The sequence below is a fragment of the Coloeus monedula genome (assembly GCF_965178545.1).
Source record: "Coloeus monedula genome assembly, chromosome: 5".
NCBI classification, from domain to species: Eukaryota; Metazoa; Chordata; class Aves; order Passeriformes; family Corvidae; genus Coloeus; species Coloeus monedula.
Window position 1 is genome coordinate 16,496,171 of NC_138785.1, and position 23,491 is coordinate 16,519,661.

A 23,491-nucleotide genomic window follows, 5' to 3' on the forward strand; every position below is an offset into this window, starting at 1 on the left:
TAGTCATGTGCTTTGTTGCAACTGTAACTCTTGCATTTCCTGTCTTATTTTTACCTTACACTTCATGTATGTAGTTTGGTTTGGGGTTTTTTTTTTTTTTTTTGTATTTGGCACACACAGTTTTAGTGTCTCATCAACAGAGTTCTCTCTGAGAGTAGGATTTGGATTGAAATGACTTGAGCTGCAAATTTGACTTGTACAATCAAATCCCTCTGATTTAAGGATCATTGACCTTATTCCAGTGTGACCATCAATGTATCATTCATCTGAGGGAGCAGAAAGGTTCCTCTCTTCTGGAGTGTCGAGGCAAGGCTGGCTTGTTTGCTGTTGCAGTTTTGCTCATGACAACTTAGGGTCACTTGGAGAGTGAGGATATTACTTTGGTCTTAAGTAGCCTGCTAATATTTTCTTTCTAACATAATAGCTGGTTGAACGCTCATGAAAAAATGAGCACATACATTTTATGCCTGGTGGCCTCCGAAGGCAAAGTGTATTAAGAGAATTCATCATTTTTATAGGAGCGTAAAAAATACTGTATTTTAATCTCCCTGAAAAAAATATATAAATATATACAAATGTAAGCCTTTAATAGAGAGGAACCCTTGGAGGTGCAGGCATCTGCCCTTGCCGATCTCAATTCAGCAGTGTCTGAAATGTGTTATTGTAGGGCTGGAATGAACCATTTTGAACCGGTTTCTGTTGTGAGGGGAATAACACAGAATTGTATTGCCCTGAGGAAATCATTGCAAGGTATGATTTCGGTTCCTCTGTGCAGGCAGACAGGTGTGTGTGTTGTAGAGCAAGAACTGAGAGGTAGCTGTGTGAGTGATATCAATGGCCCTGTGAAGCTACCAGCTAATATTTTTATTTGAGTGTATGGTTTGAGTTTGCTGATGCTGTGGTGATATTTTGATGGCAGAACTGTGAAAAACTCCCCATTTTCAAATTTTCAGAATTTACCTGTGAGTTCCCAGTGGCTTCTAATCATGGAAATCAAATTTATATGATGACATAACTCCCTCTGCACTCACTGGTTTACTTTTATTTAAAAATGGATAGCATGCTTTCTTAATTTAATAGAAACACTATTCTTTTTTTGAGAGACATTACTGCTTAGACTTTTTCCAGGTATTTTTTTAAGTATTCTCATTTACTCTGATATATTATATGCGTATCATTATCTCTTTGACTGTAGTTCACTTTGTTCTCTATGTCTGTATTTTTTAGGACCCTTGAAACCAGAAATTACCATAACTTACATTGCCGTTGCAGCTATATTCTTTAACAGTGGACTCTCCTTAAAAACCGAGGTACTGTAATTTCTCATTGCTTCATTCTTGTTGTGCTTTAAAAAGCTTTGTGTTCCTTTTGATCAGATTTGAATGTAATTGGAATGGGGGTGGTGGTGCTGCTGGGAGGATGGCTAACAAGAGAAGATAAATGTTAGACATTCATGGAATAATCCTCCTTGATTTCAGAAGGTGCTTCACAAAGTAATGAAGATGGTGAGAAGGAGAATGTGAATAAATGTCACCCATCCACAGAGGGTGGGTTGTTTGTCTCTGCACAGCTTTAACTAAATTGGAGTGATGAGCACAATTTGGAGACTGGATCTACACTGTGATTGTGTCCCAAACCCAAATCAGGGTGAGATGCAGCTGTTCACCTGGTGGCTTTAACTTACCTTGTTGGGTAGGGCCAGGACAGCAGCTAGGATCAGCACAAAAGGGTTCATGTGCAGATAGAATGCCAATATACAGGTGCAAAGTCTTGGCAATCTTTTCCCATAGGATTTCATTGTGGACAGCTGGATTTGAGGTGCTTGCTCTCTAGTGCATATCCCAGGCACTGAGACTTGTTTAAAATTTTGTGTCACACATTATTCAAAGAGGAACAGTCTGGGATTCAGAAGAGATGAAGGGGTATGTAAAGGAGTCTTGGAGAAAGGAAATGATGGCTGTGTGCCAAGAAGAGAAGGAGCAGCCAGAGCTGAAATGAAACACTGCATGTCTCTGCTAGTCTAGTTTTCTGATTCCTTTATGCTGTTGGCTAACGGGGCGTGCTATTCATAACTTGCACGATACTAATGCCTGAAAGAATCATCACAATTTTGTCCAGTTATCTCCTGGTGAACTGGGATTTGAGTGAGCAGTGTGCATTCTACAAAAAAAGAAGTTTCTACACCTGCATCATGGTTATAGCAATAAAGTTTCCAGTGGAGGTGGTGTTTGAGTTGATGGCTGCCCTCTCCTTTGCTGTGTCCTGGCACTAGGACCTCTAGTTCTGCCAGGACACTGTGTAAATGAACTGGGTAACTTTAGTCGGTTCTGTAGCAGCCTTATGGTCTTATGGGGATGCAGGGAGAATCCTTTGTTTGCCTGGGATGGTAATTAATCCTAGTGGAAATAGGCTGTGGAGAGGCACTCTCTTCTACAGAGAAGAGAACCCAAAACACAGCCCTGAGTAGTATTAATAGAGTGGGATTTTCTTGTTTCAGGCTTAGCAATCTTTGCATGCAGAGAAAAAAAAGTAGAATTTCTTTCCCTGTCACTAGTTTGTATCCTTGAAACCTGGGATTTGTAAAGCAGCTGTGAGAGAAATCAGTAGCGTTATCAAAGTCTTGATTAGATTCTCAGTGCTAGTGTACATCTAACTCCTTCCAGTTCAGGTGATGCGACTGACAGTTTTCTGGGCAATGTGTCATGTCTCACTTAGAACTTGCATAACTTATTTTCATCTGTGGTACTAAAAGCAATATATTGATGTAAATGAAGCTTTTACAGGAGCTGAAGTTTATATCCAGGTAGCTGATCTCAGGTTGTTTTGGGAGCAGCAGTTAGGGCTGGTGCTGTTATCCAGCTTTATGTTTCATGAAGAAGCTAGGCTTTTCCTGAATTTCTGCCATGGGGGTAGAAGATAAAGGAAGAAAATAACTTCTCACTCTGTACTTTGTGCTATTACTTTCTAAAGTGTATATTAAAAACAATCCTTATATGTGTTAGGTGGCCAGGTCATGTTTTTATGAAAATACTTTGAGGCATGTTTTAGTTGTTTAAGGCATAACCTGAAGTTGGTATTATTACTCAATATGCCTTTTTATTGGGTTGCAAAGTAAAGGGTTTCTGCTTTTGGCTTTATTTGTTCTTGACCTGTGTATCAGCTGTTCTACCTTAGATAATTTATTACTTAGATGGAAAGTAGTGTTTGGTATACTGTATGACAGGATGAAAAGTTGTGTAAGTGTTAACAGAGGCCTTCTGATAAATCTGACAAAATTTGAAATAACTGATGTTCTTTTAAGGCTACACTTGTGGTTTAATCTGCTGTGAAAGTGCATGCTCAAAAAATTTTGCTGATGTTTTCAGAAAGTAATTTACAAAATAATTGGCAACATTCAAGGAGAGCCTGTCTGGGCATGGCCTTGTTACACGTTCAGAACCAGAGGTGACCAGGGTCCTCTTACATTTGTAGAAATACTCTGTGTTCTCTGACAAGAACATTTGATTCCACCTTAATATAATACTATTTCAGTTTTCAGTGACTGGATACCTTGCTCTTTTAAAGCAAATACCTCCCGAAGGGCCCCAGAAATTAAATCACATACTTGAGTTATCCATTTCTACGAGGAATTTGGCAAGCTACTGAAAACACTGTTGGCTCTGTGTGGGTATTTGCTCAGAGGGGTCCAGCTATGACTATTGGAAGTGTGGCTGGATGGCAACAGGGACCCACATTGATCAGGGAGAGGCTGGGATAAGCTCCCTAAAGGCTCTGAAATACTGGGAAAGACAAGGTTCTGTCTGGTGTGCAGAAACAGAGTTGTACCAAGCAGCTTCCAGCAACTTTTTTGAGGTGGCAGATGTATTTTGGGACAAGCCCTTGTAGACTGTTTAAGAGGGTGAAAGCTGTTTGCCTCAGCATTTGTTCTGTGATCATACAGTCTAAGGCATACTATTATAATAATGACTATTCTAAATAAGTCTAACTATTCTCAAAGACAATCACTAGAGGCATTTTCAAAACTGATAGATTAGATCTGCAAAGACTTGTTCCAGTAATACATCATTCCTCCATGCAGTAGGTTGGCTGTGTTGTATCACCTTCCTTGCCCCCTGGAAGTTACAATGAGGCTTTCTTTTTGTCTCGGGTTTTACTTTTGGAAGTATCACAGAGTCCTCTAAAAACCATCTGGTTTTGAGGCATTTTCCAATTGTAAAAATATGAAATTAAAAGGGCACTTCTGTATGTGTGATACAGTGATATATGTATATGTTTAATGCATTTGGAGTGTCAGCTGGAGAATCCTAGCAAATTAGGTTTTAAATGAGAGTGTCATCAGTTCTTTTGCATTGTTTACTTGAAAAGAGTGTGAGTTACTGTGAGAAAAACGAAGAGGAATTTTTATTCTCAGTCTGTGAGATTTGAAATGAGCTGAAATGTATAAGGCTCTTTCCTTGTACTCAAAAACCTCTGTAGAAGGTCCTTGAAATGCCTGAAAAGGCAAAAACAGAGATATAGAGCTAGCTGAAGAGGTTTTTTTCTGTAAGGATACTTGATCACCTCTCTGGAATTCTCTTACACTATTTAAAATTAAATTTTTCTTTGTTGTTTTCTGAGTCTCCAGTGGTGTTTTGCACTTCATTTTTCTGAAATTTATGGCTTAACTGTTTTCAGCTAGCTATGGTCTTGGTATTCTTTCTTTGCTATTCTTAATCAGCCTAACTTTTTTTTCCCTATAAATTTCCTATCTGTTGCTACAATAAATAATCAAAGTCTGCTACAGATTACTTTGCTTTTTATGTTTGGGTTTTTTTTTCCTTAAAAGAAAAACCAACACCACAAATGAATGCTTGGTAATATAAACATCCATAAATTCCTTTTTTTTTTTTTTAACCGTATACATGAGAATCACAGTTTGTGGATCTCTTTAGACAGAGAAACTTGAAATCGGGTGCTCACTACAAGTTTTCATGCCTCTTGATATCAAGGGTCAGTAAACAGCTGTCAGTGCAGTTAACACAGGTTTTGAAGCAGTGGCAAAGTGCTAAGGCTGCCTGCTGAAAAGCTGCTGTTCTGAGAGCTATACTATTATTGAAGTGGTGGACACTTCTTTTGGAACAATGCCCAGGAGCAGACAGCTTTTATGTTGTCTGGATGTACTTCATTATTAAAGAGGAGATCAGATGATCCCTAAAGGTGCCTTTTTGACATGCACTCCTTTTGTATTATAACAGTGGTCCTAGTTTTAAAAGCACAAATGTGATCTTACTTCAGCTGTTGTGACTGCAACTTCCTCTCTTCTTTTTCTTTTGCAGGAGCTGACAAGTGCTTTGATGCATGTGAAACTACACCTTTTTGTCCAGATTTTTACACTTGTGTTCTTCCCAACAGCAATATGGGTCTTTCTTCAGCTATTATCAATCACGCCTATAAATGAATGGCTTTTAAAAGGGTATGTTTAAGCATAATGAAGCAGAATATATTTGTAGCTGTCATCTTAAAGGGCTGCTTATCCTACAACTGGTGTTTTGTTGTATTGTGAGCAGATTTTGCTGGTTGTTTTTTGTGCTTCAGCACTTTCCTGTTGAAAACAAAGTACATGCACAGGATTATCCCTTCAGGAAGCTGGTCTCGTTTTTAGAAAGTCTGGACAGTCTCACGTGTAGGGAGGTTGCAACAGGTTAGCTTTCTCTTTCACAACACGCAGCTGAAGTGCTGTGTTGGGTCCCAGGGAAGGTGGGGAGGAAAGAAAAGGAATGCTGAAGAAAAAGCATAAATCAGTGAATAAATATTGTGTATGCCACACATGTTTTCTGGTTCTAAATAGTCTGTATCGAGAATCTCTTGCATGGGTTCAGTATCTGCTTCCTCCTAAATTATGGGGGAAAAAAAGAGTAAAGTTTCTGTAGAACAAGAACCGTGTGATGAGCAGAAACTAAGTTACCATGAAAACAGCATCTTTTAAGTCTTGGGTGTACACTGCCAATGTGCAAAGCTTCATTGGTGATGTACCAGTGATAGATGTAAAATAAAAAATTAAAAGGTTTTTTTAGGAATGGGAGGTCAATACTTAGTGCCATGCAGGTATACTGGAATGTTTGAATGCAAAAATCAATTATTTCAGAAAACTACCAAAAGAATCCCCATTTTTTCTTACTGCTTGGTGAAACATTGCTTGGGGAGTTCCTTGTCTTAAAAGTTTAATGAAAAAGCTGCTCATGTTTATGTTTTTACAAGGCCTAAACCTAAAGGAGCATTTCATTTTGTTTTAAGAGGCTTCTCCTGGTGTTCCATCAAGTGTGAAGTGGTCCAAATGATAGTGAAAAGGTGAAATTGAGACAACATGAATTAAAAGTTAACATTCTTTTGCTTAACAGTGTCAGTAAGGCAAGGAAATAACAAGATTGCCATATGATGGTCCTTTGCATTTAGCTATTTCTATTAAAGGGTATTCTTTAAAGTAAAATAATTGTGAAGTTTTTTCTCAGCTAGAACAGATGTGTGATTTTCCACAATAGCCAAAATTCCTTCCTAATCCATGGATTTTCAGTTTCTGAAGTGCAACGTGAAAGAGACTGCCATGGGGTTTTTGGTTCCATGAAGCACTTCTCATTCCTTTTTTCCCATGAGTCTTATGCCCCTTTGGTTCTTAGTATTTACGGGACATGATCTGTTGCATGCACAAATGTAATTGTATGTATATGCATGCACACGTGTAAAACTGTGTGTAAAACTAGAGATGTGTGTATTTTTGCAAAGAAAAGAATCACTTGGGCATTTATCTCTCTAAATGTGGAGCCTAAACCAGACTCATTTGTCATGGAAGTGTGTCTGTGTCTTACTAGTGAGCTGCTATACTTCTGTTTGCTTCAAGCTGCCTTTCAAGCACTTGTTCCTTGAGTACTGCTTCTGATTTGGCTGTTTTATCTTTTAGTGCAGTAACTCTGTTGTAGTGAGGTCTCATTGGAAGAGTGATCAGATTGAGGAGTTTAATTAAGGTAGCTTGGTTGGGGTTTTTTTTAAGAGTGCTTTCTTGATAAATAGTGCTGTTCAGGACATGCTCAGAGCAGCAGGCACTGCACTGGGAGCTGTACCTTCAGTGTGAAGCAGGTGCAGAAGATACTGAGCTCTGTCCTAATTCTAGGATAACACATTTCAAAGCAGGTCCCTGTGTGTGTGTGAGGAGCTGATGTGAGGGACTGTGCTGTGGCAGCTCTCTGTAATCAAAAGTTCATCCTAATGCCCTGCAGCTGTAGCTTTTATTCCCTTAGAAACACTAAAGTCTATAAGGAAAACAGGGAGGGAGCAAGACAGGTTTTGGCAACGTTACTTCCTTATCACACATTTAGCACAGTTTGTAGTGGTGGCTGGATAACAGCCCTCGAAAAGGCCTGGAAAAACAGGCATATGCTCCCAAGGGCATGCAGCACCCTTTGGCAGCGTGGCTCCCCTGGGCACTGCAGCTCTCCACTGCTCCCTGCACAAGGTTATGCCTGAAGGGCACAGCCCACAGTGCCTTTTACATCTTGCATCAGAATGCATGGTAGATTCTCCTGTCCTCTCTAATGGTGTTTTGCTGTAAGCGTTACTTGAGAGGCAGATTCAGATGGTACCAGCTTTTCACCTGTATTTCTACAGCTAAGTGGGTTTTTTTTCTTTCCCTCCTCTCTGTCTGGGATGATATTAGGAGGTTTCTTGCTTTGCAATTATTTTGAAATCTTTAAAATAGAGGAGAAACTGACATCTTCCCAAGAATCTTATAAGTTACTTTTTTTGTTAGCTGACTGGGTTTTGCATTGCCAACATCTGTTTGAAAAGGAGCATGAAGCAGGTTATTAATGTATGCACAGATTCACCTCTTCTCCACTTTTAGCATATAGCATTTACAGCACAGGTGGTAAAGCATGAGATGCAAAGATTGGGTGTAAGATATGGCTTTGGAGATTTCACATCTAAAACATGTGACTCCAGACTCCACTACTCAGTTGTCTGTAGTGTTATCAGCAGAACAGCAAGTGTTTGGACCCCTGATGTTAGCACTCATAGCATGGCCTGATACAGTGGAATATTTCAGTTGTTGGTTGTTATCTGTAGTAGTCTGTTGGCCTTGAGAGCCAACAGAATCTGTTTGTATATTGGTAGAATTGTGTACTTGACGCAAAACAAAAAAAATAAACTTTACAGGTGCATGTTCAATACACTCAAAAGTATTTCCATTTAGTGTGTACTAGGTTTTTTTAGATTAATATTGCTTGATAGGGATTTTTATTTTTAATTCCAAGTGTGTTATTTTCAGTTTGAGAGGGTTAATGGAGACTGTATGATTAAATCTTTCCCTTATAGTATGGAAAACCCTGCCAGCTGAGATGAATGCCCTTGCACACATTTTGTACCTCTCTGGATAACTTTGAACTTAATCCACCCCTTATTAGAGCAGGTGAGAAGTTCAAGGAGCTGGCTGCCACATAGAAGAGAGATAACAGTATCACAGTGTAGGGGATGGACATCAGAATTGCCATGTGTTTGTTTGTCTGCTGTATATTTTCATATACGTTTCCAAACTTTCCTGCACAGTTTCTTTTTCCTGTATTTGTTTCCTTTTCAATATGAGCTTATTCTGCTGTGTGCTGACAACTCTCTGCTGCCTCTCTCATAGCTTATTTCCCTGTAAGCTGAAGGTACTGTGTGCTTCCAAGGTGGTGCTTGGCACCTTGTGGTTGGATTTATATAATGCTTACATTGGTTGCCTCTTTCCTCTCCCACAGTGTCTGTAGCTGATAAAGTGAATACTGTCATTGTCACTTACCTGTTTCTTCTCTTCAGCTTCTTTTATATTTGCAGAATATCAATTGCACTGTAATACTCCCTGTTGCCTGGATTTAATACTTTTGTTTGCTACAGCTTTTTGACACTGCCTTTCTCGGGAGTTCGACTGACATGGTTGCAAATGCAAAGTAGTTCACCACTAGTAATCGATTATTCTGAACTAGAATCTCAAGCTCCAATACTTGAAATCATATGTAGATTCCACACTTTTGGGGATTTTGCAAACTATTCTATTCCATGCATTACTGTTCCTTCCAAGTTAACACAGTTTTTCTTCAGAAGCCCTATTTTACTTAGCCCCAAATTTAATTGTATTCTATTGTTGTGTGGTTTTGTGGACTACTTTGCAACAGCATTTGTGTACACATCAATAACTTTGCTGCACAAACAATGCCAAAAAATGACAATAAGAGGGTATGTTGAATTTCTAAAGTGTAAGAGAAAGCTGTTGATGATTTAATGGCAGTCAGGTGATTTTATCAGGAAATCTGTGGTAGATGTATGGAGACCTTTGTGAATGAGAGCAACAGTACTACAGATGGGGAAGTGGAGTGACAGAGAGGTTAATTTGTACTTTTTAAATGGTGACATGACTCTTCACTGTGGTGATTGGTGAGAGATGGCACAGAAATGCTGCCAGCAGGAGTGCCCATCCTAGTGCAGGGCTGTAACTGGTTGCAAACTGATTGCTTTGCACAGTGATATGACTTTCTACTCAGCTATTTGGTATTTTAAGGTTGTAGGTTGCTTAGTGTTTGTCTCTTCTAAGGAATGTAACATTCTTTTTGTTGCTTTCAGCTTGCAGACAGTGGGCTGCATGCCACCTCCTGTGTCTTCTGCTGTAATTTTAACCAAAGCTGTTGGTGGAAATGAGGTGAGTTTTCATTTTGTCTTTTTTAAACAGGCATTCAAACAAGTATTTATTTGTGATGCACCCAAGTGGCAAAGCACGCACAGAAATGTGATGCTATTGTGGTTTGTAAAAAATTCTGGAATTAAAGCTTGGGTGTTGTGTTGGTGTCAAACAAGGAAAATAGTGATATGTTATCTGCTGGCATTGCTGAAACTGAAAGAAGCTCACTTTTCTGAGGTGATAGAAAGGTTTCTGATAGAAGTTAGTGTTGGGAGATTTCTGCTGGTTGCTGTACTGTAATTCCTAACCCTGTAATGTTCCTATTGCATAGGATGCTCTATTGCATAGACCAACAGATTTGCAGTGAAGCTCTTGCAGAGATTGTTTGGATGTGTTCAGTATTAAGAGGTCCTGTAGTGGGAATTTCTCAGGTTTCAAGCTGCAAATCTAGCAAAGGAGATGGTGATAGAAACATGGATTGAAATCTTATATTGTTATTTGAGACTGCATGTAACAAAAATTCAGGGAACGTGGAGTTCTCTGACGGTGATGCCATGCAAAATTCTCAACAGATGGGAAATGCTGGAAAGAAGTTGTTGGTATAAACTCAGTTTGGTCATGATAAATTTTTGCCTTAAGATGGCACATGCTGATGGGATTTCACTCTTTCTTCATCCACAAAGCACTTCTGTTTTCAAGGTGAATGGCATTTAGGAAATTAATCCAGCTGTGCTAATTAATGAGCTTGTTTCCTTTAGATCTGCTTCCTCATAACTGCTGAAGGTGGAGGAGACCTGGTAGGTGTGGAAGGGAGGGAATTAACATTGACAGGTGGGATTTACACCCGAGGCTGTTGGGATGCTATTCTGAAGGGTTAAAGGCAAATCTTAATTCAGCCATAGAACTCCTGTGTGAGGTTGGGTGGTTCACTTCAACCACATGTTTTAAATATGGCCATTAGTTGTGAACTTCTCATTTTCTGAGTTCAGGCTCTTGGGACCGATTAATGTCAGCTTTGAAAACACACGATAGCACTGAAATAGATTGAAGTTGTACTTTGTACTGACAAAGTGCTGTTTAATTGCTCTATCCTCTGAAGAGAGACCCAAAGTATTTCAAGTCAACCATCTCTAATTATGGGCAATCTTGATGCACATCACTGTCTGCTAGTTTGCTACCTTGAAAAAAGAACCATAAAATTGTCTGATGGAGGTGCTGGGGAGTAGTTTCTTAAGGAAATAATTCAAGTACCTAATAGTGATCAACAAAGAAATGAGAGGTTTTTCCAGTTATGATTGTACATGTAGATGCTGTAAATTACACAAAGATGTCACGTAGCAAACAGGATTAAATGAGGTATTGAGTGAATGCTCATTCAGTGTTAGCACTGTCTGTACTATCCTTAGACCTCTAGAAAAAACTACAGTAAGATTGGTTAGTTGAAAGCAGTATAATACAGTGTGCAGGAGGGAGAGAGGTGCTTCAGTTTCTTGACCAGTAGAATGCACTTTTTTATGGGAGTGTCCTTCTGGGGTGATGAGGATGTGTGCATTTTATACCAGCTGAAAAATGGTTGCTTTCTATTACATGATTGAATAAATCACTTACAGGATAAGCTTGAAACTCTGATTCTTCTGTGCCAAAATGGTGTTGGAAGAATGTAAAAATGCATACCTTGTACTGAGTTTTACAGATAGTTGCTGACAGCAGAGAGGGTGAATCAAGCGTTGGGTCTTGGGAATAGAGAGTTCTGTCATGCTCTAAGAGAGCATGTAGAGGAGAAACTCCCTTTAAACATGCTCAGTGTAGACAAAGCCTGTGGCAAAGTTGTTGCCAAACTTGAGCATGTTTCCAATGCAAGCATATTTTTGGAATTTGATGTTTCTTTGTAATTCAGACTAATTTTTCTTCTGATCAGAAAATCACATCCCTTATGCTAGGATGAGGGATGAAAACAGTCTTGCACCTCTCCTTGCCAAACTTCACCTAAGCTGTTACTGATTTATTTCTTTTTCCTGATAGAAGCAGAACATCACATTTTTTCCTGTTTCAGTTTGAATCCACTCTGATATACGAAGAATTTAAACCTGGGAGTCAACTGGAAATATAAGTGGTTATACTGTGAGAGCATTTGTTCATAATAATGCTTCTTAAACTGCTTTTGCCTTGACAAGTGTGTATCCCTTACTTAGAGAAATTGATTTGTCTGAGGATGTATCTACACTGCATAATGTAATATGAAGATAAATTAGCTTGCTCAGAAGGAATATAGCAAGGAAGCTCCACATGAACTAATTAGTCTGAGAAGTGTCCTGCTGCTGCAGAGTACAGGCACACCCTCAATAAGTGCTCTGAAGACCTCTTTGGACGTCTTGAAACACAGCACTTAAGAGCTGTGGTGGTTGCCTGTGTTCTTACAGTATAGAGGGGTTTAGGTTTCTTTGTCTAAGTAGAAATGGCTGTTGAATGTCAGTTTGGACTTGGGTTATTCTCAAAGAAAATCAGGCACTATGTCATGGTAGAAGTAGTACATTTGGAGCTGGGGAAACGTGGTCTCTATTTTTAGCTCTGTCATTAACCTTTTGGGTAAAACAGAATGAGTTACTGCATCTCAGGGGTTAGCTGTGATGCATAATAGCACCTTTGTGAAGTGTTTGAAGATCAGTGCTGAAAAAACCTGATGTAAGATCTATATTTTATTGGTCTGGGACAGGGTAATTAAGTATTTGGTCAAGTGCTTAGAAGGTGATCTGCATCATTATAGGCTACTTGGGTGGTGGGTTTTGCTGCATATTAATTGGAAAATTTGGTTGTGAGATAATAAAAGGGAGACTTTCTTTCTTTTCTCTGTTTTTCCTTTATCCTGATTTTCCACCATTCCTCTTGTGATCTTTTCCTATGTTATTTTCATTAACCCTACAAGCAACTTTCTAAACCAGCCTATTCCTAGCTTTTGTCACAAATACACTTAGTTCATTAGCAAAGCCAGTTTCAAGTACTGAATTTAGTTTGATGCATATGAAGCCCTATATGAACAAAAAAAAGGTTCATATGTTGACTGGTGAAAATGATGAGGGGTCACCATAAGAATCAAAATCTTAATTTTTACTTAGTTGATATTTTCTCAATTACTTAGTTGTTTCTGTCAATCAGTCTCATGATTTGTGTAGAGGACAGTCCATGAAGTTAAAAAAATTGGAATGAAAACCAGAAGGCCTCACATTTGTTCTTTGCTCTTGTACTGTGAAGGGTCAGGATTTTAATGGCATAGCTTGACAGCACAGAAGGCTTTGTTGTGTCATTTTTTTTTTCCAACAAGCCTTGTAGTTTTTCAGTGAAATTATAAAAACAATTTCTTTAAAAGTCGGCAATAGAGACAAATAAATATGTCATCATTTCAAGGCACTGTGAAGACAAACCTATTAAAAGCTCAGAGATACTCAGACAGAAGTGCTGTAGAGATGCCAAATATTACTACAAAGTATTCAGACAGCAAATGTCATACTCTCCTTAAGAATCAAAGTAATGAAGAAAAGAGATTGAAAATTAGATCTATAAGTCTATTATCAGTTTGGGAGAAGAAGCAATTTGTGATGACTTTTATGGCAGCTTAATGACATACTTTTGAAAAGTGTAACATAACAGGCAAGAACTGTGATGGAATTGCACAGATAAATCGTGTCAGACAGCTCATTTTATTGAGGAATACTTTGGCTATTTTGCTCACTCATACACCACACAACCACTGAGGGTTTTTTTGTTATTGTTCTGTTGAGTTATAGCTTGTACAGAACCTCTTAATCAACATGCTCCTTTATTTTTTTTTGCAACTTTAATGTGGCTCTGCTATGCCCTTTTGTAAAACAATGTGTTGCATATGCAAGACAAGATTTTGAAATATAAAACAGGCTACAATGAAGAAAGCTAGAGAGGTGTTAATGAAATAAGGTATAAACTAAAGAAGTAGTTCTATTATTGATTTTTAGATTTGTTTTTTGAAGCAGATGTAAAATTTGCAAAGTCCACATCAAGCCTTTCTGGGAAAGAATCAAGGGAGAATAGCAACATCTACCCAACAAATTATATACAATAGTTTTAAATGACATTTTGAAAAACATAGCATATGAATAGTTTCTGAGAAATGAAGACTGGAAAATTCCTTTGTTTGTCTCTGTATTTTTTGGCCTTTTTTTTTTTTTTAGTAGAAATACAGGAAAAGTGAACTCTAACACCACTGTAAAGTCTCAGGAAAGATATTGATTTCTCTAAAAATATCTGAAGTTCTTTGAACTGTATATACATGTACATTAACCTTCTAGAAAACAAAATAAAATGAATAAAAAGAAGTACAAGCTCTAATGGTTTGTGATTCATACACTGACTGATGCACCAGTGTACCATGAGTTTTTACTCTTGGAAGGTAACACATGAACATTATGAAACAAAATTGTTTAAGATCTTCAAATAAACTAAATGTGTCCTGATGTTTAGTTGTCTTCTATAATATAGTTCTTCCTCTCTAAATAGAAGTCAGTAGTGTTGTCTAAAATTTAATTACCAGATTGCACTTAAAATATTCATTTTTATATGAATAACCATATCCATGTTTTGTTTATGGGAGGGTAATTAGTTGAATTCTATTGTTTTTAAATGTGATACCATAAAAGGATAAGTATAAGGGTTTTCTTCCCTTTCGTAAGTAGGAAATGTTGTCTGCCTACACAGATTAAGCAATTCTAAATGAAAATATAACTAATTCTACCATTAGATACTGCACTGAAGTCTCTGGGAAGTGTGTGGGTGTCGGAGGACAAATTTAGGCAAGATGTCTGTACTTCACATGTACAAATATAAAGAACTAACTGTGTCAGCATAAGCCTTGTATGTACATGGGAGCTGTTGTGCTGTTAAACTCACCCGCTCTATTCCAGTATTACAGTCTAATTTTTTATGTATCCTAAGAGTTTACTTTTCTTTTATTGTTGCTGTGCTTGGAGCAGATGGTTTTTATTGAACTATTTATTGATACTTAGGGTTTTTTCCTTCCCTGAGTGGTGTGTGCATTTTGTATCCATCAATGCATAGGAATAGCCCAAATTATTACTTACAATATGAATTTCATCACTGTAATGTGTCCCAGTCATGCAGCTCCATTAGATATCTCTAGAGTTCTTCATGTCTTCTATAACCCAAAGCAATTGGGAGTCTTTGGGTGTTTTTCCTTCCCTCACTGATCTCCTTTTGTTTATCATTAGTAGTTGTAATACAAACCCACTGGTCAAACTGTTGAGATTGGAGGGGATTTTCAAAGGCATTCAGCTCTACTCTTAATTCAGTGGAGCAAATGCAGGCTAGCATGAGGTGTGTGAAATCCCCAGTCAAGCACTTCAGCTCCAAACTCTTTACTTTGTACAAAGTTTCAGATTCTCCAGCACATTTGAAAAGCAGCTAATTTACTAACCCAAGGTGTCAGTGGTTGAGTTAGACTTGTGGTAAGATATAATTTTTTTCTCTGGTTGCCTCTAACTGAGTGTCTTTCACAGGGCTCATAAGGTGTCCAGTGGAAAAAGCCCATCTCCTATGCTCCTGGGAGTGCAAGAGAGTAGGGAAGTGTAAGACTCTCTTAGAGTACATAAAGTTGTGCAGTTAAGATGGTTAAAACAGAACTTGCAGTCTTGTGCATGTTCAGCCTTCCCAAATCTGGGGTGCTTGTAGCAGTTCTGCCATAATCTAGAAAGCTGTAAAATAGCCTGTTTAAATTGTACTAAATTGGGCTGTGGCTGGAAGCTACCTGGAATCATCACAGCCTTGTGTTTTTACAGCTGTGTTTGCACAACTGTCCTAGATCTGACTTTGTAAGAAGAGTGTTTTTAGAGGCTTTGCTGTTGCTGTTCTGCAGTGCTTGTCTGGGAAGCCAGTTTTTGTCTGCTATGGCACGGTCACTGACCCTGAAAGCTGTTTGTGGCATAAAGAAGCCAGGACAGAAGCAGAGTCTTGCTCTCACGCTTGACAAAAGTGGCCTCTTAAAGAAAGGTGGTTTTGAATTTGTCTTAGTCTGCAGGTTAATTCAGTGTGAAGTTACACTGTGCAAGAGCTTCCTTCATTTAGTAGTGAGTGCTGTATGAAATGCATTGTGTATGCCAAGCAAGCATTTTTAACTGTGGACAATTCAGAAATACTTACATGAAAGTATTGCAGAGAGTGGGGTCTAGTGCTCTAAAATGCGGGCTCTGTACTCTTCGCTGTTTAATTTTTCTGCCTGTTTGAGAGGGCAGGTATTTTGCTAGCAAGGAAAGTGTTACCCACTCTCCCTAACTCAGCCTTTGAAGATAAAGGCTGTTTTAGAGGGCAGTGAAAACTGCAAAGATTATTCAGAAAGTTACAAGTGACTTGTTTTCAGTGGAGTGCTTTTTGCACTCTAGATTCCATTGAGCACCTGCATTCACAGTGTAAGGGTGGTTTTCTAATGAGAACCTTTCTTTTGGCAAAGCAGTGCAGTTGTCTACTGGCACTGAAACCCAGGGATGTGCTGGGTTCTGGTTCCACTATCCCTCACCTGTTGCCTTACAGCTCACTGCAGATACATCAAAATTAAACAAATCTATTGAGAACAAAAAATGCCGTTTAGTGGATTTAGTCAAGGAGAGCATTGTTGTTCAAGTTCTGAATGCTGTCTTGTAAAGAAATAACATTATGTTGTTTCTCCTTTCTTAATTTTGTCCTTTTTGTGTTAAAATCAAAGCCTCAGGGTATTTCAGGTGGAAAAAAATTTTTTTCTATCCAAGCACTTTTTTAGCTGGCATGAATATTTTTGCTTAGTAGCTAATAAGAATATATAGGAAAGAAAGCAATCAGGCTTGCGAATCGAACATTTCCGTAATTTCTTTTCTTTAGCTCTCTTTTTGGGTGTGCACTATTAAGTCCTGATTTGGGGAAATCAAAGCTGTAAAACATGAACCAGGATTTTCAGTTAGAATTATTATTCTCAAAAGAATTTCATTTCTTTTCAAGGAAATTAGATTTATTGTCCTTTTTTTCATGATTATGAAAGAGGATAATGAAGGTTTTTGTCTTCTAAATTGTTTGTCAATTTATTCAATATGTGGTAAGAAAATGTGTTTTATGTTTTATGAAGAAAACCTCATTTGTGTGAAGACAGAACAAATTCCTAGGTTACTTTATATACAACTAAATAAGCACAAATTTATTTAAAAATATTTCATAGGTGAAGCTAGGATATTTTAGAAGTGTTTTTCATTTCTACTTTCCTGTTAAACTGACTTCTTGTTCATTTGTTAGAGCGTGTGGCAAAATTGGAGAGCAGTAGGGCAGAAAATTCCTACTGATTCCAAAGCGTTTTTTAGGCTCCAGTTTCTGGAAAATATTTGCCCCATGATGAAGTCTGAAAAGAGCAAGCTGCTGATAAACTGTTTCTGGACATGTTGAAGTAAAGCCACGTGTTTCCTGGGAATCCTTTTTCAGGCACACAGACCCCATGTTCGGGTGCTTTCCTGCTCAGCCAGGATTTTTGCTCGTGTTGCCTTGTGAATATGTCCTTTCCTGTTTGAAATCAAGTAGTTTGCTGCCACTTCTAAATTAGCAGAGGGAGGGGATACAGCAGCACTTGGAATAGCTGGTGCAGAAGCTTAAACTCTTGGGCTCACATGGGAAGCCCCTATGAGAAGATGGAAGTTTTGAGGGGCAGGAGACCGGTGAAGGAGTGCCCTGAAATCACAACAGCACCAATAAATTATCTGTGTGATGGGGGAGAAGAAGTTTAGCTGTTAAACAAAATCTCTGCCAGCCCATCCAGTACCTCGTACTATATACCCCCTATACAAGCTGCGTTTCCAGGCTGTTTGCTTCTCTGGCATTTGTGGGTCCCCTCAGCACCCTCAGGCTGACCTCCCCAGGTCTGTGCTGTCTGCCTCTGCATCCTGCCCTGCCTCAGGGCCTTGCATGCATCTCCAGGGAGTTGGCACCAGGAGGAATTTTCCCCGAGATTCAAGGGAACAAAAAACTTGCCTTTAATTGTGGTGGGTACTATAGGTCTGACTTCATCTATTTGTTTTCAATACTAAAGGGATGTTTAGTAAGAACTGCCTAAGCAAGCAAAGAAGCACTGCTTATCATCTACGAAGTCGGCAGCCACATGCTAACTAGGTAGTCTAATGCAGTAATTCTGGTAATCATGTGGCACATGAGCTAAAGAGAATATTACTGGGCTTGCACTGAACTGTGTTTGAGCTGGTAAGTTGAGAGCAACAGTGTATTTCCTGAATTAGTTTGCCGATTTATGTGCGTTACTTCCGTGAAATTTTGAAACTCCCTGTTCTAGGGATATTGTGGATTATTGCAACAGGATTCCCAAAATGTTGAATTTCTAGTGTGTGGATGACTTTGCTTAGTTAGACTTTTTTTTTTTGTTATATTTTGTAATGTTCTAAATTCATTTTGTTCAGTGGTATTGTTGCAAAATGTCTGTAATGTATATGGGGATGTATACTTGAGGCATACTGTGTGAGTGCTCCAGCTCCAACTGCATATCCAAAACCTTTTAAAAGGAAATCTCAATGAGCCCCATGGGACAAAGTAAATTATTACATGTGGTGAACTCTTAAGTCATAGACCAAGGTCATGGCAGTGAGAGTGTATTTCAAAAAGGTTTTATCTGTGCTTGGAAAGCAAATGAAATCTCTCATCATTAACTTTAGAATTATAGTTGTAAGAGGATTTTCACTAGAGGTGAAAGATCAAGTTCATGGCGGACATAATGGAGTCTGAAAAGTTATTTCTGAGACATAATACTGGGGCATGAAACATTCACTGAGGTTTTCACATTATTGAGTTTACAGCCTGTAATCCGGATACTGAGGATCAGAATGGTTGTAATTATTGCTACTGTTGTGGCTTTATTTCAACCTTTGCATATGGAGATTTTTTCTTAATTATATTGTAAAGACTTTTTGAAAAATATCCTAGATTTTCAGGTGTGTCAGGCTCTCATTGCACACAGGCTACCTTAGTTATAGTAATAATAATCCTTCTATAGGAAGATAATTTAATAAACCTGAATGATCTTAATAAATTCATCAGAGCATGTGTGCATGCAGTGATGTGATCTCTGTCCTTATTTGCTGATAGTTCACATAAGCCAGAAAAAACAAATGTTGAAGGGAAACAGGGCAGAAAGGCATAAGTAGAACTAAAGTTTTTAGAGATGTGGATTTTATCCTGTTAGTGGAAATGGGTATTCGTTTGTCTGTTTATTCAACACACTGTTTTATTTTGCTAAACTTTGCATATGTATGTGCATTACAGTGGTACTAATGAGCAATAGAAACCTGCCCAAGAGTAGAGTCTGAACCTCTGTGCCTGTGCCTTGGGACTGGTTTTGCAAATATCCCTGCCTGTAGCAGCACTCACTTGCTTACAGAGTTTACAGTGCTTGGCCTGTTTGCTTGCAGAAGTGGTGAAATCTGCCAGTGATGTGCTGCATTTAAAAGCAGAGTATTAAACAACCATCACCAAAAATTAATCAGTTTGCATTTGTGCTTTTGCTGTCTCGAAGGTTGTTGCACTTACAGGAAAGTTTTGGCTGTTGCAGTTTTATTTGGAAGTCTGCTTAGTCCTCTTTTCATGCAATTTCACTTTGGGTTAAATTTAAAGGTTTAGCTGTTTTGTTTTCTTAAATTCTTCCATCTACTTCAGAAGAGGTATTTGTTAAAAGGTGCATTTGTTCCTCAAGTTACAACTGCAGATGACAAGCATGTACATATTTTTGGCAAGTGTTACTTTAATTTCTTTGGAAATATAACCTAATTCTACAGCAGTAAGGCTTTGTAACTGGAACTACAGCAAGTCAGCTCTAAGAGTGGCTATCAGGTTGTATTCTACATGAGCAAAGTATTTTGCTTCAAAACAAATGTGTTTTTTGGAAACCTTTCATATAATCAATGCGTAAGATTACTTAAAAGTCCTTTAAAAAGAGGAAGCATAAACTGGGTTGATAGGTTACCTGTAATTCAAGAAATGGCAGCATTAATATTGGACATAAAATCTCAGTTCGGATCTATGCATGTGCTTTATGCTTCTGTTTTAAAACGATGTGGTCAAGCAATTTAGAAAATATATCCTATAATATTTTTTCTGTACTGTTAATGTCATATGTTATCTCAAAAACACTTGCTGTACTTTCATTATCCAAATGGCCCGGAATATTGGTATTGAGTGAGACTTTCTGAGTAGGTTATGTCCTCTAAGGTGTATATTTTAATAATTTAGTCGATGGCCTCTCTTATACCTTTTCTTCTCAACCAGCAGCGTCACCTTTTTTGTGCAGTTGTGAGGCATTTCTGTTTCTAAGCATAGTCACAAATGTCTCTGACCTATTGATACTGGGACGTTTCTGCTGTTTGCAGCACCCGTGCCAATAACTTCTGCATGGCTTGGTTCTCTGCAATTTGTGATCTGAGGAACTCAGATCGAGAACAGTGGATGGTATTTGTAGGTATGAAATACACAGAAAAATATTCACTATTGTACAGTGCTGTGCTCAAATCCCTTCTGCAAACAAGTCACTCCGGGGCATCTCTGCTTCATAAGGGGTCTGCTGTCATGACCCCTTGAGTAACAAATGTCTCAGTTGCTACATTTGGGTTTTCAAACCTTCCTGAAACTCCCAGTAGATAAAACTCAGAGTTTTGTCCCAGCTTCTGCAAATAAAACAGAATACCTACCTTGTAACCTTGATTTCTTTGTTTTAGTTGATTGTTCAGCATTTTTATTCCATTTTCTTGAAATTTGAAGATTCCATTAAATTAGCTTGGTTTTATAGGTAACAATTTTTATATGTATACAAATTTAAAACAGTAGCCTATGCAGTAGTTTTGTGTAACTTTGTTTTATGTAAATGTGAAATCCTAGAACATAAGGATACTTTATAACCAAGGTACTTTGTGAGTCTGACAGCTCTGCTCTCTCTGTGATCAGGATTCAGATGTGCATGTTTGTCTTCAGAATGTGTAAAATTTTCCTCATTGTCTTAGCAGCACAGTTATGCTTACCACCCTCCCAGTTCTTCCCCCCTCTGGTATTTTTTGCATAATATAAGTCCTCGTGCCCATTGTGTAAGCAGCATTCTGTCATATCTCCAAGTGATCACACTGATATTAATTTCCCTCCTCTTCCAAACCATCAGCCAGTTGCAGCATGCTGTTTGTCATCTTCCCTACTAGTATAAAACCACAGTGTAAATCTGTAGCAGTCTTCTGTTTCCCTGTCTGTCTGGTCCTCATAGAAGTCAGTGCTTCCAACTTGTGAGAGGCTTTTATACTCAGACGAAGGACTTGTCATGCTAACTTATCACACAGTATTTTGTGAGGTGGGTGGCTCATTTAGCAACACTTCCAGCAGGCTATATTCATGGTTTCTTTATCAGCTTGTGGGTGTTTTTGTTTGGTTTCTGAGTAGTGGGTGGCAAGAGTGTCTTTTCATACTCTAATAATTTTCTGCAGCCTAATGCAGATCTGCCATACAAGCAGATTTTGAAGAGATTTCTTGTCTTTCAGGCTTCAATTTCCTTCTAAATTGTTTGATGCAAGGCAATGGAAATTTTCATTTTGTCAGGTTATTTCCCCCTGTGGAACATATTGTAATATGCTGAGATTTTATTCTGAGCCATCTCATTTCTTAGATGTTTTTACAAAACTAGAAATAGTTGAATTGGGTTTTCCTTCTAATTAGCACATGCCAGCTGCTGCCAGCAAAAGAACACCTGTGCTGCTAGTAAAGGTACCTGGAAACTTGGGCATGATTCTTCTCCTTTATCCTAGAATAAATCAGATATTATTCTGTTGAAATCAAAGCAATGGACTGAATCACTGTAGGTGGGAGTCACAAAGGAAAATTTTATCTATGTGATTTCTAGTAGGTGGATTCCAGGGGCAGTAATTGGTGTGGTGTCCTTATACAAAAGTGTGCAGCTGCCACAAATGCCAAGTAGATACATAAATAAGTAGAGAACTGCATTTTTGTCCACTGTATTTTCATGTTAAATACTTTTTTAAAAAATATGGTCTTAATTTCAAATAACTGAAACTGCCTGTAAATTTAAAATAGAGAAGTAAAAACAAGTATCAGTATTGTTCATGCTGTAAATGCTTCTAAAGATAGAGCTTTATTTATGGGTTAAGTTTATGTCCTTATCTTGAAGTTAAAGTAATTGGACTTATCTCTAGGAAGCATGTTCATCAGGAAACATCACTAAGCTTTCTCTCTACTATCTCCTTATGCAGGTATTAGAGGAGTATGAAGTCATTTTATTAGCTGACAAACTGCTTAATTACAAGATAAGAAGCAGAGCTTTGCTCAGTGAAGGAAATGTGTAGTTCTTCCACGTACATTCAGAAGCCTATTCCCTCCAGCTTTCATTGGAGGCAAAGGCAGCTTCCAAAACCCAGGAGAATTTAATCAGTGTGGTTTATGGATGTTTTCTCCTTGTTCGTACAGACAGAAATGAAACACAGAAATAAAGCACCTAAACCATGAAGAACTGCACAGTATACATGTAGTCAGCAGTGAACTATAGAGCTATAGTGTAAAATGCCCTAGACTGGGAAAGAGGAAAGAACATGCAGCAGTTGTATATACAGCCTTTCATATATGTAGTTGAATCCTAGTTAGGATTTAGTACTTGGGGGGGATTAATGGTTCTGTGGTGAGATCAATGCTTGAACTATATGCCATTTAAAATACTGCTCATTGAACTTTTTTTGGTGTAGACTAACTAGGTTCTTGGAGGAGTTCTTGTTCATGGTAGTTTTACTAATGTCCAGAATGGCTTTTCCTCTCTCTGTTCCACTGTAATGACAGAAAAATGGGTACTATTCCATTCTATTTCCAAATTAGGAAAAGTGTTAACATGGGTTTTGTTTGAAGGCCTTTTTTCTCTGGAGTTTGTTTCCATATTTGATTTGCTTTTGTACGGACATCTTGGCATTCCTGTCATGCCACAGTGCTTCCTGCTTCCAGCTGTTGAGCTTTTGGAGAAGGGCTGTGGGGAGCTTTATTCACTATTAGAAAACCTCATTGAGGAGCTGTAATTTTGTAGTACATAGTGCCAGGTAGCATTAGCTACCAATGTTTGGATACCCACAGAACATAAATCAATACTTAGAGTAAACAGAGGAGCATTTATGTTCTGAAGCATTTGCTTATTTGCTGTTGGAGTCCTGGTGATGGGATATGGCTTTGCAAATAAGTCTCTAGTACCTATGCGTAGGCTGTAACTGCAGTATTTAACACAATCTTAGAAAAATGTGCCTTTAGGCACTGTGAGAAATGTTCATTAGAACATGTATATAGTTTGTATTTTACTGCATTTGATATGTAGGATTCGTGTGAGATTTCTTTGCTTTTTGACTGCCTTTTCCCGTGTGTTTTCATGAAGTAGATACTGTGTTCTTTTGTGGAGTATTGCTTGTCGTTGGTTTAAAAGGAGTGGAAGGAAAGGCAAGTGTGTGGGATGCACCTCTCAAATTCTATGGCTGGTGAAGACAGAAGGTATTAGGCATCTACAGTGCATAAAATACCAAAATTAAAATTCTGCCTAGCCTGCACTTTATTTTTTGTTACTTTATTGATGCTGACTCACCAATAAGACCACATGCTTTTTTAAATGCATTAGTTTGACCTGTTCTGCCTTACAGTACTTTTCTTGTTACACTGCAGTCTGGATTGTTCTGCAGTAGGCAATGTATTAATAAGTACAATACAAGTTTTTACTGTGATGGTATGGAATGTTTTATGACG

At 38.2% G+C, this 23,491-nt stretch overlaps 1 protein-coding gene across 2 annotated transcripts in view; it reads left to right on the top strand.

The window, feature by feature from the left end:
* Nucleotides 1-23,491, top strand: part of SLC10A7 (solute carrier family 10 member 7) — a 139,989-nt gene that overhangs the window by 2,289 nt on the left and 114,209 nt on the right. For both annotated transcript variants that reach the window (XM_082281250.1, XM_082281251.1), the window contains exons 2-4: nt 1,228-1,310; nt 5,316-5,452; nt 9,625-9,700. In XM_082281250.1, the coding sequence (XP_082137376.1) occupies nt 1,228-1,310; nt 5,316-5,452; nt 9,625-9,700 (296 nt within the window). The remainder of the gene's footprint in view (nt 1-1,227; nt 1,311-5,315; nt 5,453-9,624; nt 9,701-23,491) is intronic.